The following is a 13,546-nucleotide window of genomic DNA, read 5'->3' on the forward strand; positions in this document are numbered from 1 at the left end:
GAATGCTTCAGTGCATATATCAAAACTACTACTTCTGCCTGCCAGCGTTGATGCAGTCCATGAATTCTAATGGAAGTCTCTTTTATTTAAGCAAAATTAAGTCCTGCAATTCTCTGCCAAGGGTTGTTTACAAATTGCTGGTTTCTTCAATCATTCCACACGCTGCAGTATAACATCCCGGATAGATAATGCATTTTTAAGGATTTGCAATCAACATAAAGATATTAGTTTTGCCAGATAGAACCAGACACATTTAATGCATAACTTCTGAAATGTCAGTCTTTCTACATCCACCACTGAAAAAGTGACGTTTCCCGGTGATTCGGGATCAAAAGTGCCCAGGGCTAGATTTGCACAAATCAACAGCACTGTTGCTGATTATATCAAGACAGTCCTTGTGACAGGGCTGATGGGGGAGCTTCACTGCAGTCCACTCAATTAAAAAGGGTAAGGATACCATCTGTTGCTTCTAGAAGATGACTTCCCAATAAGAAAGACTGAGATTAAACTCTCAGTGAACAAAACAAATCTCTTAACTTTTTCTTCAAACTTACATGCAAACATACATAATGATTATGCCCCTTGCATTCTAGTATAACCTCATTCCCAGGTACGTTGCTGTTTCAAAACCAGCAACCTGAGTTGAAACTCTAATTGCAATTTGTTCAGACCAGACATGGATTGCAAATGGGGTTTTATTTAGTGTTACAGATCATCTTTGTAAAAAATAGCAATAACCCTTAGACTTATATACCGCTTCACAGTGCTTTACAGCCCTCTCTACACGGTTTTACAGAGTCAGCATCTTGCCCCCAACAATCTGGGTCCTCATTTTACCCACCTCGGAAGGATGGAAGGCTGAGTCAACCTTGAGCCTGGTGAGATTCAGACTGTCAGTACAGACTGTACTGCACTCTAATCACTGCGCCACCATGGCTCATTTAAATAAAGATAAAGTCGTGTCCAATTGTGTTCGACTCTAGGGGTTGGTGCTTCTTGGTTAGCCAAGGGAGCCAGCATTGTCCAAAGACATTTCCGTGGTTCGTGCGGCCAGCATGACTATACACCAAGGCGCACCGGATGCTGTTACCTTCCCACCAAAGTGATACCTATTTATCTATTCGCATTTACATGGTTTTGAACTGCTAGGTGAGCAGGAGCGTTGTGTGGCACTCAAGTCTCGAACCCAGGCTGCCAGCTTTTCAGCTGACAATCCCAGCATCCTTAACTGTTGAGCCAACACAATCCCCTTTGTAAAATATAAGGCAAAAATAACACAAAAAGCAAGTCTCTTCATGACCCAGTAAAAGCTATTCTACCACAAACATCTTTATTTTAGTACTGTATGTTTTCAGTTCACCTTGCCAGTCATAACTACAACCTGTACTTATGATTTACAACCCACAGACAATTTTCAACCATATACTAGTACCCTGTTTTCTTGAAAATAAGACCCAACTGGAAAATAAGTCCTAGCATGATTTTTCATGATGCTCGTAATATAAGCCCCACCCCAAAATAAGCCTCAGTTAAGATTGTCGGCCAGACAGATGTATTTAGTACAGTATTTCCCCCCAAATAAGAACTAACTAGAAAATAAGCCCTAATGCGTCTTTCGGAGCAAAAATTAATATAAGACACAGTCTTATTTTCATGGAAACACGGTAACATAATGTTTTTTTTATTTGACATTTAGATTCAGCTGCACATCTTTTTTTATCATAGTGTTTATGAACTGTGACTTTTTAATTGCCCTTATTACAAGTTATATTTGATAAATAAAACGATGTGAATATACAACACAAGAACAGATTAGCCTTAGAATAATACAACCATCGTTCTAAAAAAAGAAGATGTTTTCTCATCTCATTTTTTTTTTCCAGAGAACTATGATCTTGGCTGCCCTCATTAATACATCTAGAGGAGCAGTGGATAAAAGTAGCATCTTAACCACAGACTCAGATCTAGATATATTTTAGCTGCTATTTATTAATGATGTTCTCATAGAATTATCTATTTTCAACTCTACAAGGACATTAAACTCTACATTAAATTTATAATCAAATTGTAAAATATGTAAATAAGTTACCTCAAATATCCTCAATTTTCAAGGTTATTCTGAGAGAAGGATATTATTTCTTATTCCCACTCACTTTAACATAACTATTATAGGACTAATTTCCCAGTAGAATGTATAGTTGGATACACACACAAAAAAAGAGATATATCCACTTAGCTACTTCATACACCCAAAATCTTACAGAAATTAGTCTTTAAAGATTTCAGATCCAGGAAAGGAAGGTAATTATAAATATAATTTTAAGAAAAGGCAAAACTAAAGACATTCTTCCTAATTCATTACTAAGAAACGGCGACTGATGTGGAGGGTACATCCATGTTATAAATTTATTTGTTGATTAAAGCGATGCTCATTATGGATTACCATTGACACAAATTTATTTTCTCTTTTAATACTAGCGATTGAACACCAGAGAGAGAAATTACAAAAGCTGGAATTTGATGCTTGGGCCAAACCCATTAGCTTGACGGTCTCATTCAAATCCTCCCTAATACGTATTGTGCATTTTCTAAAGACTTCGTTGTCATTGCGATTCCTGATAGCACCATCACAACTGAGCCATCCCAAATACATTTTAAGATACTCTTTATCGACATTGCGATAGTTACAACTCCTTGGAAGTCCAGCATGCTACATTTAGAGAAATGCACCCAGTAATTCACGCAGTATTAATTATAAACAGGAGGGGCCATATAATCAGGTTAATCCATGCTTGAATCATCTCTGTGTCTGGATATACAAAAGATTTAAATGATAACTTTTTCATAACATGCTTTTTCAAATGCTGCTTTAATCTCCTCCTTTCCCCCATCCTACCCCCAACAGGTCTGCTGCTGTTGTTATACCTTTTCAGTTTGCATTAAAGCTATTATTTATTGTGCTGCAGCCACTAAGAAAGATGTTATTTCCTTCCCAATTCAGTTGGATAATGGTCAGTGAAATTAAGCTGTCCTTTGGATTAAACCTCACATTCTCATTTCCCCAGATTGGGTTCAAAGGACTTATTGCTGTTCTCTTTTTTTCCTTTTTTCCCCCCCTCTCTTCACACACACAAGCAAACAGGTCTGGGATTTACATAAAACAGCACATTAACTACAAATGTCCGCAGTAGTTAGTTCCCCACAGAAAAATTAAGGATACGTTAAATTTCTGAAATAGAAAACTGGGTTCCACATGGTACACTATTCAAGGTATTAAATCAAAGCGAGGCAGAAAGAGAGAGAGAGAGAGAAAAAAAAAGCAGATTGGAAAATCTGACCTGCTCTTCAACACTTTTCACTATAGATAGGACTTGGAAATTAGGAGCAATATTCCAATTTAAAAGGGGTAGGTTTTGTTGTTTGTTTTTTTGGGAAAATGGGTGCAGAAAAATGTAGGTAGCCTTTGACTTATGACCACAATGGAGCCCAAAATTTATATTGCTAAGCAAGACAACTGTTAAGTGAATTTTGTTCTATTTTATTGTTTTTTTTTTTGTTTGTTTTTTTGCATAACTGTTAAGTGATTCACCGGAGTTGTTAAGTTGGAAACACGGTTGTTAAGTGAATCTGGTTGCCCCATGGATTTTGTTGGTCAGAAGGTCGCAAAAGGGAACCACATGATCCCGGGACACGGCAACCGTCATAAATATGAGTCAATGGCCAAGCATCTGAATTTTGATCCCGTAACCATGGGGATGCTACAATGATCATAAGTGTGAAAAAATGTCATAAGTCCCTTTTTTCATTGTCTCTCTCCCTCTCTCTCCCTCCCTCCCCCCCTCTAAATATGTTTACTACCGGTTCTGTGGGCATGGCTTGGTGGGAGTAGTGAGGTTTGGTGGGTGTGGCAGGGGAAGGATACTGCAAAATCACCATTCCCACCCTACTCTGGGGCCAGCCAGAGGTAGTATTTGCATCTATCTCTATTTATCTATCTATATCTATCTATCTGTGTAGTCAAGGCTATGGTGTTCCCAGTTGCAATGGATGGCTGTGAAAGTTGGACCATAAGAAAAGCTGAGCTCCAAAGAATGGAGGCCTTTGAACTCTGGTGCTGGAGAAGACTCCTGCAAGTCCCTTGGACTGCAAGACGATCAAACTGGTCAGTCCTAGAGGAGATCAACCCTGACTGCTCTTTAGAAGGCCAGATCCTGAAGATGAAACTCAAATACTTTGGCCACCTAATGAGAAGGAAGGAGTCACTGGAGAAGAACCTAATGCTGGGAACGATTGAGGGCAAAAGAAGAACAGGACAGCAGAAAACGAGGTGGCTGGATGGAGTCCCTGAAGCAGTCGGCATGAATTTAAAGGGACTCCAGAGGATGGTAGAGGACAGGAAGGCCTGGAGGAATGTTGTCCATGGGGTCACGATGGGTCGGACACGACTTCGCAAATAACAACAACAAAATCTCTCTCTCTCTCTCTCTCTCTCTCTCCCTAGCTACCTACCTACCTACCTTACTTGGTCTGTTGTGTGGATGTTTGGGTGGTTTAGGGGTGGGGAATTTGTGGTGAGTAGGCGGTGTTTGGGGATTGTTATGTGTGTTGGACCTGGTCTTTGGGTGTAAAGTGAATTTTGTTGTATGGGTATACTGTGTATACACGTACAATTACAATAAAGTTGTTGTTGTTGTTGTTGTTGTTGTTATTATTATTACTATTATTATTGGTTAATCTTTAGTGAGATTCACAGCCTTTGAGGCTGGTTAATAGCTCAGCAGCTCGAGTCCTAACTAAGGACCTAGGAACTGTTAAGGTATAGTTGGAGGATGTAAGCTGTTCCGAGTAAGGTGGTTTTTTGTAGAGTCAAAATATTCAAGTCCGGCAAATTTAGAATTTCTAAATAGCGGGGTAGCCCTTTGGGTATTGCTCCAAGGGCTCCAATTACAATCGGGACAACACACGATTTCTTTTTCCACAGTCGCTCAACTTCAATTTGCAAGTCCTGGTACTTTGTGATTTTTTTCTTGCTGCTTATCTTCAATCCGTGCATCACCAGGTATTGCAATGTCAATGAACCATACTTTTTTCTTTTCAACTATTGTTATGTCAGGTGTGTTGTGGACCAAGTGCCTGTCAGTCTGAATCCTAAAGTCCCACAAGATCTTGAGTTTCTCATTCTCTAAAACTTTCTCAACCTGATGTTCCCAGTGGTTTTTGCTGTACTCAAATCCAAACTTCTGGCACAATTTCCAGTGAATGATCTTAGCAACATGGTCATGGCGTTGTAGGTAGTCAGTTTGTGAAATTTTGCTGCACCCACTGATCAGGTGGTCGAGTGTCTCATCTTTCTCATTATTATACTATTATTATTATTATTATTATTATTATTATTATTATTATTATTATTATTATTATTACCTATTTATCACCTGCTCCTCAATACTTGTCACTATGGGTAGGACTTGGGAAGTAGAACCAACATTCCAGTTTAAAAGGTGAGTTTATACACACACACACACACACACACACACACAGACAAAGTGGGTGGAGAAAAAAAATGTACTGGCACTCGAAAAAATGTATTTTTATCCATTTTGCAAAGTAGACTCACCTTGCAAAGGAAACTAATATTAAAACCCAGCGATTGGGCATTTCTTGAGCCGGAATTCATGTAGTTCCCAATCATTAGCACAAGTTCTAAAAGCTTAGTGAAGCTTTCACTCTTCTTCAGCTCCTCACACGCGATCGTGACAGCCATGATGCCAGGTTTGATGTTGTTGATGTGCTCTTCAAACGTAAGCTTGAAAAGGATCCCGTTGAGACGAGGCTGCAGCAGTTTCACTGAGCTCATCTGGAAAGGAAGAGGAGGAACGGGTGGGGGAAAAAAAATAAGATGCTTCAGACAATAAAACAGATGAATAGCAACATTTCTAGGGGATTTTTTTTCTGCCGGTTTAGGAATGTACAGCTTTAAATTTAAATTAGGTACTTGTTGGTTGGTTTGTTGGCTGGCTGGTTGGTTGGTTGGTTTTTCAACCTAAGGAAAATAAAAATTGCTTCCAGGCTTAATTAATTAATTTCATGGACAGAAAGACACATAGACAAGTCAGAGAGAGGGAGGGAGGGAGGGAGACAGAGACAGAGACAGAGAGAGAGACAGAGACAGAGACAGAGACAGAGAGATAGAGAGAGACAGAGAGAGACAGAGACACACAGAGAGAGAATCTCCACGGAATCTGTAAGAAAATCCTACACTGAGAGAAGAAATTTTGGATCCTGGCAACTTAAATGAGCAAATACTCGAAGTTTTCTAGCCAGCATGAAGTGGTTGAAACTTTTTTCTAGGGCTAAAGAGAGAAAATGGCCCAAAGTAACATAGCTGGCTTTTGTCTCCTGTTTCTATCTTGGTGACTTTAGCTACTCCCCTCATCACTTCCTCATACTTATTTGTTCATTCATTCCCTAGTTTACTAGTCCTTTACGTTTAAATGGTTTACCGTTTGTTTGTTTGCAAAGAAGTCAGCTTATCAACAACATAAATAACTAAAGTAACCAAGAAACAAAACCTGAGACAAATGGTACCCCCTTGATGTGCATTGCCATTTAACTTAAAATCTGGCCTTTATCAACTTTGCTAGGGATCACAAATGTTTGTATTTACAAGACATACAATTACAGAATAGCTTTACTGTGTCACGAAAGAAGGGAGAACCTGAAATACTGAATAAATATTACAATGCACATTATCTGGTGATTTTTGTTTCCTGCTTTCCCAATAACGCAACCTGTCACTTTATTTCTCCAAATAGTTTTATCAATACCCATTTGAGATAGTAAAAACACTTTTTTTCCTCTTGACGATATTTTCCAAAGTGATATTATTGTAGAGATTTCTATATACAGTGCATTTTAAAGAAGGATAACCCTTATAAGCAAAACTCAGGCTTCCATTAGCTTAATCAAAGCCCTTGTGATATGCATTGCCAAAGATTTATAGAACTATATTTAATCTCCATTTAGAATGATGTTGATCTCCATTGCAGAGCTTCTATTATGGTTAGTAACAGCGTAATAATCTTGCAAATAATGTTGATGTATACAAACAAGAGCATGAACAGATACAATTACTAAATGTTTTTTTTTAGTGTTGCCGCAGAATTATAGCTTACTAAGCCTCGTGTAAGCCTGGAAAACAATTTGACTGAAAACGATGATAGTTGTCAGATATGATTCTATGTTGCATTTCATAAGACTTAGATTCTGGTTTTATGATTCACTATGTAAAGTGCCCAGGGATATTGAATGCAATTGCATAATATGTAGGGGTTTGGTTATATTATGAAGTCACTGTCCATCAAAACACCACCAAGGAAATTTCATTTTTCAACCTGATCCATATTTAAAAAAAGAGGAAGCAACAATAGCTTATAAAAGCTGTTACAAGTACATTATTTCCCTACAGACCTTCCGATAGATTTATGCTTTTGCTACTTAAAGCATTTCCAAATGGCCTTTTCCCTCTTTTGAGCACATAAAATAATCAGATTCTTTCACCCTGGTAGATCTCCTTCAAGAGGGTTATTTTTTTTCTGTCATCCTGAAGGTCAAATGATATTCTTAAAAGGAGTTAAATCTATAATTCATGTCAGGCGGAGAAAAGTTAATTCCTCTAAATTGTGTTCCAATCCAATCATGCATCTACATGCTTGGAAAGCCGGCTTGTAATATTTAAGAGCTAAATACATTTTTTGCTTAATGTTTATTTTTCTGATCTTCCAATAAAGATTAAAAGGACTGAGCAGGAGCAGGGAAGAAAAAAAGGAGTGAATTAAAGCAGTGTAGAGAGAACTGAAGAAATAATAAATACAATCAACATTATTGTACTTGAGATATGTATGTGACAATTAAATTGTATATTTGTTGTTAATGTTTTCTTTAGATTACCATGGTAAAATTCATAAAATATGTCAGGAAGCGCTTATTAAATCCTAAATTATTTCTTTGTAATCAGAGAAATCCCAAATAAGAAACATTAAAGCAACATCAAAACTATAAACAGTTTTGAACATGTCAATTTTCATAACTGAAACTTAAGATATCAACTATAGTAACTTCTTTGTTTTCCATCATTCAATTTCATCTTCCTCCAAATCACTGCAAAACTTTTTTATTATTATTATTACACTAGGATACAATTCCAAATGCTGTACCTAATTTGAAGACATAATTCATCTTAATGTTTCATCTAAATGAAAATGTGATGCTCCAATTTTCATGCACAAATAAGAATATTAAGCTAATTAGACTGTTATAATAAGTCACCTAATTAGAAAGTGTGACTTTTCTAAATGAATTTTAACCATCTAATTTTGACCTTTATTAGATTTGATGGGTATATTGATTATCCAATTAAAGCCTTATATTAATCATTAACTTACCTAATGTGTATATGCAAATAGGTGTGTGCATCCTGAGGAAAGTAAACAACCTCTCACCTTCAGATACAAATTGCAAGCAACCTATACTTTTTAAACACCAGGGCTCAGATTATTATAAGCAGGAGTCCTTTTAGAAATGATGTGGTTTTAAACTGCAGGCTGAATAAGAGGAATCTATAACAATGCTCAGATTTTATAAGCAGCACCTTTGAAGGGTTCAATGAGTTTGTATAGCAAAGATGTGATCCTCTAATTCCATCATTTAACAAGACTCTCTAACAAACAGCACATTTTATATACGTATATCAGTGGTGAAATCCTACCAGTTCGCACCGGTTCGGGAGAACCGGTAATGATAAAATCTACCGGTTCAGAGAACCGGTAGTAAAAAAATGATACTGGTTGGTCCGAACTGGTATTTCCGATGATCAGCTATGCCGCATGATTTATATTCGTTAGAAAGCAGGAAATCCTGCTTTCTAGCTAATCTAAATTGTGTGGCACAGCTGTCCCCCCCCTTGCTGTTCTACTTATCTTCAAACGGCTCCTTTTTCCGTGCAAAGCGTGCATTTGGCGCGCACTGCGCATAAGTGGGCAGCGAACCAGTGGCAACCAGTGGAGGATTTTACCACTGATGTATATGTATGGGAAAGTTGGTTTTCAGTTAAAATATGGAGTTAGATGTCATGTATTAGTACATCTGGGTGACTTAGTTAAAAACTGTCAGGCTAAGGCAAAGAACAACATAGAATCATCCAGCCAAATCTTTATTTGTGTACATGCAACAGACAGAATCTTGCCAGACTAAACTCTTACTACTCTCATCCAAATGGATATGTATGGGAAGCTCTAGGGCATGACTATCCTTACTCTTTTCCTCTATATCTTATCCAGTCCTGGGCTGGGTTGTCCCTTATATCTGCCCCCTCCCATTTTTCTCGCCTTCTCTAGGCAACGTCTCTCACCAAAGCCTAAATTAAGATAATTCTTCTCCAAAGAATACAAAATGGGGCAAAATAAGATTAGAAATGATTCTGGAAGGTTTAGCGATCATGAAGGTATTTGGGTCCACATAGGCAAACAGCTTATAAGGTTGAAAACATCATTTGAGCAGAGGTTTAAGACTGCCTTGAAAAAAAATGCATTGGAATGAAGTTTTAGACCCAGGAGGTTAAATGGTAATAAAAAGGCAGTGAAGGTGGGTCAGAGAGATATATTGGAAAGACAAAGAATAGCATCCTTTAGCTCCTAATCACTTTCCGCTCATATTCATGCTCCGTGATCCATAAACAGGTGAATCGTTCCTAAGTCCAGCAGAATTCTTTGCAATACATAAAACAATAATAAAAATGTATTTTTGTGTGTAAGCTGCGGATTTGCAGATAAATAGAACAACTGTCAGAGATTAACACTCCCTCCCAAAATAGGGCCTCAACACTGTGTGAATAAATTATATATTCCCTACGAGTTTCAACGTGGCAAAATTCTCCCATGGATGGATGTGATGGTTCTTAAGTGGACTATTATTTTGGATAATTACAGCAGTTCTCCATGTAAGGTGTTGTTTGGCTCTAATCTTACCCCAAGTGTTTTTTTTTTTTCCTTTTCTTTTACGCTATGGGATTATACAGGATGAACTCTGAAAAATTTACTCAGCCTGGAACATCTTGGAATCCAAAGAGACCCAAAAGAAGCTTAAATGACAAGTGTGAAAAAATATGGCGATTCTGTTCTAAAGGAAAAGACATTCACATGACTTGATGGAGCCCTAAGGGAAGATAAACGTACAAAAGAAACAAAGACTTCTGACAGCGTAACCGAAAGAAAATCAGAGGAGCTGCAATCAACACCTATAAAACTGCTAATATAGAAATGTAGTTCAAATTGAGTGATATCTTTTTTTTCCCCTCTTACCATGAAGTTTTCTTTTCCTAGACTGTACCTCACAGTGTCCCTTGAAGCAATGTTTTAGCTTTGATGAAAATTGTAATATCTGCTTTAGAGGAAGGTACTAGATGAAAATATCCAAGTAACTTTGTATCATTGTTCTGAACCTTTTTTTTTCTCCCCAATAATCTTATAGAAGTATTAATGAATTTAAAATATTTTTATGTTTGCAGAGAAGTTGGAAAAAGATATTCCAAGTATCTTTAATTTCACAATTAATTACACCATTGGACTGGTGATTAGAGATCCAGCTAGGTGGGCACATCTAGCTAACCTTGGATCATCATGACAAATAAGGTCAGGCATGATTACGAATTTTAGCTAGAGTATAAGTAGAATAAGTATTTTATGGAGAGGAGAGTGGGGAACCGAGGAAAGGAGAGGAGAGGAGAGGAAGGGCAGGAGAAGCAGAAGGAGGAGGAACAGAAGGAGGAGGAGGAGAAAAGAAGAATGGCAGGAGAAAGAGGAGAGGAAGGGCAGGAGAAGCAGAAGGAGGAAAAGGAGAAGGAGGAGGAAGAGAAGGGGAGAAGGATAAAAGAGGAAGGGCAGGTGAAAAAGGAGAGGAGAGGAAGAGCAGGAGAATGAGGAGAAGGAAAAAAGAGGAAGGGCAGGAGAGAGGAGAGAGGAGAGGAGAGGAGAGGAGAGGAGAGGAGAGGAGAGGAGAGGAGAGGAGAGGAGAGGAGAGGAGAGGAGAGGCAGGAGAAGCAGAAGAAGAAGGAGGAGGAAGAGGAAGAGAAGGAGAAAAGAGGAAGGGCAAGAGAAAGAGAAGGGAGGAGAGGAGAGGGAGGGCAGGAGAAGCAGAAAGAGAAGGAGGAGGAGGAGGAGAAAAGAGGAAGGGCAGGAGAAAGAAGAGAGGAGAGAGAATTCAACTTACCACAATTCCAAATTGTTCTGACTCACAGAGATCTTCATATTCATTCTTCAGTTCAGCTAAGGCATTAAGTTCTTTTTGTTCAGGGAGGTTTTTAACCAAGTTCTAGTGTGAGAAACAAAAATTAGGGATTACTGCTCTTCCCTCTTTTGGAAGGGAAGACAACAATTCGAGGTCTTCACACTGTCCCACCCATCTTTCTCCCAGCATTACAATGATGTCCAATCGTATGAAAAAGTTATTTGCAGTAGTTAAAAGACTGTCTCTTCTTTGCAATGTCCTAAACTTGCAAAATGCATTATAACTTCAAAGGATTATTTTGATATCCATTGAGCAATTACTTTTTCATGAAAAGCAGTTTTTTTTTCCCCCTTCTTCTTAATTCACAGGCAGGCAATCCCCAAATATTCGCTGTTTGGGAATTATTTCATTCACCACCTGTTCAATATACTGAAAACATTTCTGCAGAGTTTTTTAGCAAAGGGTTGTGTAGATCCTGGCTCCAAATATAATGAGGTGGTAGTATAACCTTGAAATATGAGCCAGTGGTTTTGTTCCATATATTCATGACAGCGTCCATTCCACTCGTGGGCGTGAAAAGGGGGCTTCGGTGTGAATCATGAAATTACATTTCCTATTCAGCCCTTCTGACAAATGGTTCGATAAAGCCTTATATCAAAACAATTGCAAATTATAATCAGGCATCCTTTATTCCAGATTCTGGAACCTTCCCTGATCAAATTCTTCTCCAGGCAGCCGTTGTTGCTGTTGTTATGCCAGAATATGTTAACTAAGGTACCCTGTTTCCCCCAAAATAAGAGATCCCCTGATAATAAGCCCAATCGGGCTTTTGAGCGCATGGCAATAAGGCCAAGCGCTTATTTCAGGGTTCAAAAAAATCTAAGATAGGGTCTTATTTTCGGGGAAACACGGTAGTGACAAGGGGTTCAACTGGGGTATATTTTGGAAGACTTGGATGATAAAAACGTAAAATTATGGCTGCTTCAGAAAGATTCTGAAAGCAAAAAAATCCTAACCAATCCTAAAAGCGCTAATGGCACAGTGGTTAGAATGCAGTATTGCAGGGTAAATTCTGCCCACTGCCAGCAGTTCGATCCTGACGGCCTACAAGGTTGACTCAACCTTCCCTCCTTCTGAGGTCAGTAAAATGAGGACTCAGATTGTTGGGGCATTATGCGGAATCTGTAAACTGCTCAGAGAGTGCTATATATAAGTCTAAGACAGATGTCTCAAACTCGATTTCATTCAGGGCCACATCAGGGTTGTGTTTGACCTCAGGAGGCCGGGGTGAGCATGGCCAGCTCGAAGTCACTCATGTCAGGGGCGCCTGTGGTGCACCGAGAACACTGCCAGCAAAAAATGGGCTCCTGAACTCCGTTTTCGGCTGCAGCGGCCTCCTGGAAACCTCTGCCAGCGAAAATGGAGCCCGGGAAGGCGCCTGCGGCCCTCCCGAGCTCTGTTTTCACTGGCAGAAAAACCACGGGCTGGTCATTTGCTGTTTCCAGGATGGCCCCATGGGCCAGATCCGGCCCACAGGCCTTGAGTTTGGCACCCCTGGTCTATATACTGTTGCTATTGCTAACTACAGTAGTCATCAATTTACAATCACAATCAATCCCAAAATTTCTGTTGCTAAGCAAAACAATTGTCAAGTGTGTTTTGCCCCATGGTATGGTACTTTCTTGCCAAGTTGTTAATTGAATCACTGTAGTGGTGAAGTTAGTAACATAGTTAAGTGCATCTGGTTTCCCCGTTGACTTTGCTTGTCAGGAGGTCGCAAAAGGTAATCACTTGACCCCGGGACACTCCAAGCATCATAAATAATGAGTTAGCTGCCAAGCATCTGAATTTTGATCGCACGATTGTTGCAACGGTTGTTAAGTATGAGAAACTGTCATGTCACTTTTTTCAGTGCTGTCATAATTTCACTAAACAAATGGTTGTAAGTTGAGACCTACCTGTAATCAATGAAACACACCCCTCATCATTGCAAATTTATTAAAAGCATTTCCTTTCATTAACTTCGCTTTATTTATTATTTGGAGGAGGAGGGTTGTAGAACCTGCCAAAGTGCAATACGTACCATGGGATGGCAAGGACTATGTATACAGTAGTGGCCAAGTGTGGAAAAGTGTATTTTTGAGGTTTGATGGCTAACAACACCACTTTTTTTTTTTTTTTTGAGTTTCAAATTAATTATATTTCACTGCTGGAATGGCCTGGGAACAGCCCAGACCTTAATCCAATTGAAAATCTATGGAGCCAA

The 13,546-nt window shown here is 38.8% G+C and overlaps 1 protein-coding gene across 5 annotated transcripts in view; it reads right to left on the reverse strand.

The window, feature by feature from the left end:
- Positions 1-13,546, reverse strand: part of DIAPH2 (diaphanous related formin 2) — a 343,475-nt gene that overhangs the window by 189,673 nt on the left and 140,256 nt on the right. For all 5 annotated transcript variants that reach the window (XM_087877553.1, XM_087877550.1, XM_087877551.1 and 2 more), the window contains 2 exons: positions 11,263-11,364; positions 5,615-5,854 (listed from right to left, as the gene is read on the reverse strand). In XM_087877553.1, the coding sequence (XP_087733679.1) occupies positions 5,615-5,854; positions 11,263-11,364 (342 nt within the window). The remainder of the gene's footprint in view (positions 1-5,614; positions 5,855-11,262; positions 11,365-13,546) is intronic.

The sequence above is a fragment of the Pantherophis guttatus genome, chromosome 12 (assembly GCF_059756535.1).
Source record: "Pantherophis guttatus breed Tessera chromosome 12, ASM5975653v1, whole genome shotgun sequence".
Classification (NCBI taxonomy): domain Eukaryota; kingdom Metazoa; phylum Chordata; class Lepidosauria; order Squamata; family Colubridae; genus Pantherophis; species Pantherophis guttatus.